Here is a 3,820-nt window from a genome sequence, read left to right as displayed (position 1 = left end):
TTTTTCTCTCCCACAAGAACATGAATACAATGGCGAAGTTATAGCAAATTTAAGGAGGGTCTTTGCAGGTGCAAAATAAATTTTTCTAGGGGTGCATATATAGTGAAATTTTAACTAAACGTATAAAATTTGTATTTTTATGGGGCGCATTTGCACTCTCTAAATATAATCTTGCTTCATCCCTATATAGATAAGGAGTCATTCTCCGATAAAAGATTCTCCGTTGCCATCATTAGCTAGATGTTCCCTAATTAGGCTTCACAAGAAGGTGCATGATTTGTACTAATGCTAGAAATATTGACCGGTCTTTCTAGGTCAACACGGACACGACATAAAATTAGAAGCTCAAAACATGGTGCAACATGAAGTTACATTGCAGGGCTAGCATGACACAAAGACAGTGCTGGGTCATCCCTAAATTTTTAGCATGTTAGGCCGGTCCAACACGAAAAAGTTCACTGTGTTTAGTTTTTTTAATTTTAGTAAATTATAGACTTTATATTGTTGTAATATTGGACTTTATATGTGGACCAGATTTTAGCTGACACGATACGACGAAGGTATGACATGCTTTTGAATCGAACTAGACTAATGTTTTTACTATTTGGACTGACATGACCGGACTCAAAAAGCTATGTGGCTTTTTATCTCGTATCTATTTAACCCTATTTAACTTGAAGCATAATAGATGTGGGCGGAGCCGGACTAGTTGGCCCCAATTTCCAGCACTAATTTACAGCTCGTACCAAGAGATTGCGTCTCGTAGAGAAGATGCTGCATGTCGTTGCCGGGTTGAGAATGGAGACGAGAGCAAGCAGCCAACGTTGCTGCACCCTGCTACATGCTGACATGCACAAGGAAGTGTCGGGGTCGTGCACGGTTTCCTTTCTCGGCACAAGCTTCGACGACACCTAACACGAATGGCCACACCTGCTGGCTGGCTGGCGTGCACGCTTCAGATTTTTTTTTGTTTTACGGAAACTCTCGAGCTCCCTGAGGGCCAGCTGTACACGTGTCCCGCCCACCGCCTCCCGTGCTCCCGCCGGCCGCACTCCTCTTACTCTACACGCCACAACTTCCTCCGTCCCCAGCCGCACGAGCTTTCCGCGGGATCCCGGCCCTCCATTGCGCGTCGTCCCCCGACCCGACGGCCAGATCCCCACAGCTGCCGCCAAGCGAGCCCGGTCCGACTTGGCCTCTCCCCCGCCAAACAACGCCTCGACGCGACGACCCAGCCCAGCCCCGCGCCGCGATGGCCATGACCGTGATCCGCCTCGCCGCCATCCGCCCGCCGTCGGCCTCTTCCTCCGCCGCGTCCCCGTCGCTGTGGCCGCCCGCGCGGCTGCGCCTCCGCGTGAGGTGCCGCGCCGGCGGGGACGGAGGGATGAAGAAGGAGGAGGGGGAGGCCGAGGCGCCCGAGTCGCTCTTCGCCAGGGAGCTCCGGCGGCGTGGGATGGCGCCGGGGGCCGCCGCGCCCGCGGGCGCTAGCAAGGAGGCCGAGGAGGGGGCGCCGGAGGCCGGGGCCAAGCGCGGGGTGGCGGCCACCGAGTTCGAGCGCGGCGCCGCGGCGGACGGCCAGCGGGAGCGCTCCATGGCGCTCAACAGCGAGGGCCTCGAGGTGCGCTTGCCCCGCCCCCCGCTTTCTCTCTCTCTCGCGCGCGCCCCATGGACAAAGTTGGCCTTTCCTGAGGTGGAAATTCTCGATCTTCTATAGCACGGCAAGGAAGTGTCCATGGACAAAGTTGAACGAGGCACGAATGGGATACGGTGTTGTACTAGTAATTGAACTGAAAAACTGAAACGTGAGCGGCTTGGCATAATCTGTGCCTGATCTGCCCAAACTTTTAACTAATCACTAATCAAGGAAAGGAAGTAGTGGTGATTGTTGTTCTGTCATACTGGTGCTAGTAGGCAGAGATGCACTGTTGTCAAAGGGGCGAGGTGGTGTTTGAATGCACTAGAGCTAATAGTTTAGCTGGAGGCATCTAAACATCCTATCTAATATTTCAATTATTAGCTATTTTTAAGTAAACTAGGTAATAGTCAGCTAGCTGATTCTAGTAGCAATTTTTTTAGCCAACTAATTATTAGCTCTAGTGTATTCAAACACCCTCAGAGGCAAACTAGGCTTCTTTGTGTGATTCTATTGATACTTCCTCGTCAAGGTCGCTCTGGATTGTAGGGAAAATTTGTCAATTTCCTTAGCAGTGCTCTTATCCTTTTTGGTAAGTAAATTGTCATTATGGTGTGTGTTAGAGCATTGTCAGGATTACTGGGGCCTCATTAGTACAACTTTTGCTCAGTTCTGTGTTAATAGTTGAACACATGCCCATGCACATGTTTATTATTTGTTAAACAGTTGTGTTCAGAAGAATAATCCCCTGTGCCAACTATCTACTCAGCAATACTATATGATAAATCAGATAATCAACAGCCGTTGTTCTGTCTTCACCTTACCATTTTTTTACTGAAGAATTTTTGTTTAGTTCCGGCTATCAGATCAGTAACAATATGATGATAAAATAATCAGTGGCTTGTCTTTCCCTTGTAATTGTTTATCTCTTCTCACAGGGTCTTGTTCCTCGGGCGAAGTTACTGCTATCACTTGGCAGCACCTTCTTTCTGGCGTTTGGGCCCCTGATTCTTGTCACCGTCTCCCTTTTCGCTGTTTTATACGTGGTAAGCCCAGGCTAATCTCTCCTCTCATTTGCTAACGTGTGTTCAGGGCCCATATGTGCTATGCTCTTAATCCACTCGCTGCTTGCATTGCGTCCATTACCTGGCTGCTAATCTGATTACATGTTCTAGCATAGTTGAACAAACTCAGTTAAAATGGATATGAATCCGTAGTTCTGTACACTGAATGGTACAGTTGCAATGGCAACTGGGTTTGACTATGTTGGAAAATACGGAAATCGAAATCGCGCTGACATCTGGAATATGGAGAGTAGCTGTATCTAGCTGATTTTTTTTTTACTGATGAGGTTTACGCATTGACCTGGTTCCTCGTTGCAGTACTTTGGACCGAGTTTTGTACACGATGCAAGCAAGACGCCGGTGTCGCCGCCACCGTACATTGATCCATACGAGCTACTGGAGGACGAGAGGCTCAGCCGGCCCTCCCCAGATGTGTTCTGAACATGAACAGTGCAAGAACCAGTGCATAATTGATTACAAGAAATAGTCATACATAGCCCAAAACTTATCTTTTTTACTAGACGTATAGTTGTAAATGCAACTATAACCATAGAGTGTTATAATCACTTAATCAGAAGTTTTAGCACGTAGTATTCCATCCATCGATTTCAGATCTGAAACAGTTAAGGTGTTTGGTTTCTAGGGCTAAATTTTAGTCCTACATTTTATTCCATTTTAGTCTCTAAATTGTCAAATACGAAAATTAGAACTCTATTTTAGTTTTCGTATTTAGACTAAAATAGAATAAAATTGAGGGACTAAAAAATAGTCTCTAGAAACTAAACACCTCCTAAGATACCCCAAAATAATAAGGTGAATTAGACTTCATTAATTTTAAGATGGACATGTCTCTGCACCGGACATATCCTCTGCTTTCTCAATGGCTAGTTTCTTAGAAACTAGCCATTATTACTTTGATATAGGTGCATATCACATTTGAGTACAACACTTGAGTCAGTGGCGGAGGACGCACAAAATTTGAGGTATGGCGGATTTTGTACATAACTATATGTACAAATATATACGTATATAGGTTCTAGTTCACAAAAAACAAATAAAGCAGTAATTTAAAGTATTTAACATCAAAACAAATATAAATAAGGACATTGCGATAAAGTATTTA

At 45.8% G+C, this 3,820-nt stretch overlaps 1 protein-coding gene across 1 annotated transcript; it reads left to right on the top strand.

Annotated features, from left to right (window-relative positions):
* Nucleotides 1-999: 999 nt before the first annotated feature.
* Nucleotides 1,000-3,392, top strand: LOC100281010 (tubulin alpha-6 chain). The gene is made up of 3 exons (NM_001153929.2): nucleotides 1,000-1,618; nucleotides 2,572-2,679; nucleotides 3,016-3,392. Exons 1-3 carry the CDS (start codon nucleotides 1,253-1,255, stop codon nucleotides 3,136-3,138), a joined length of 597 nt encoding a protein of 198 aa, NP_001147401.1. The 5' UTR covers nucleotides 1,000-1,252; the 3' UTR covers nucleotides 3,139-3,392.
* Nucleotides 3,393-3,820: the final 428 nt, after the last annotated feature.

The sequence above is a fragment of the Zea mays genome, chromosome 4 (genome assembly GCF_902167145.1).
Source record: "Zea mays cultivar B73 chromosome 4, Zm-B73-REFERENCE-NAM-5.0, whole genome shotgun sequence".
In the NCBI taxonomy this organism is placed as follows: Eukaryota; Viridiplantae; Streptophyta; class Magnoliopsida; order Poales; family Poaceae; genus Zea; species Zea mays.
This window is presented reverse-complemented; position numbering and strand designations above follow the sequence as displayed.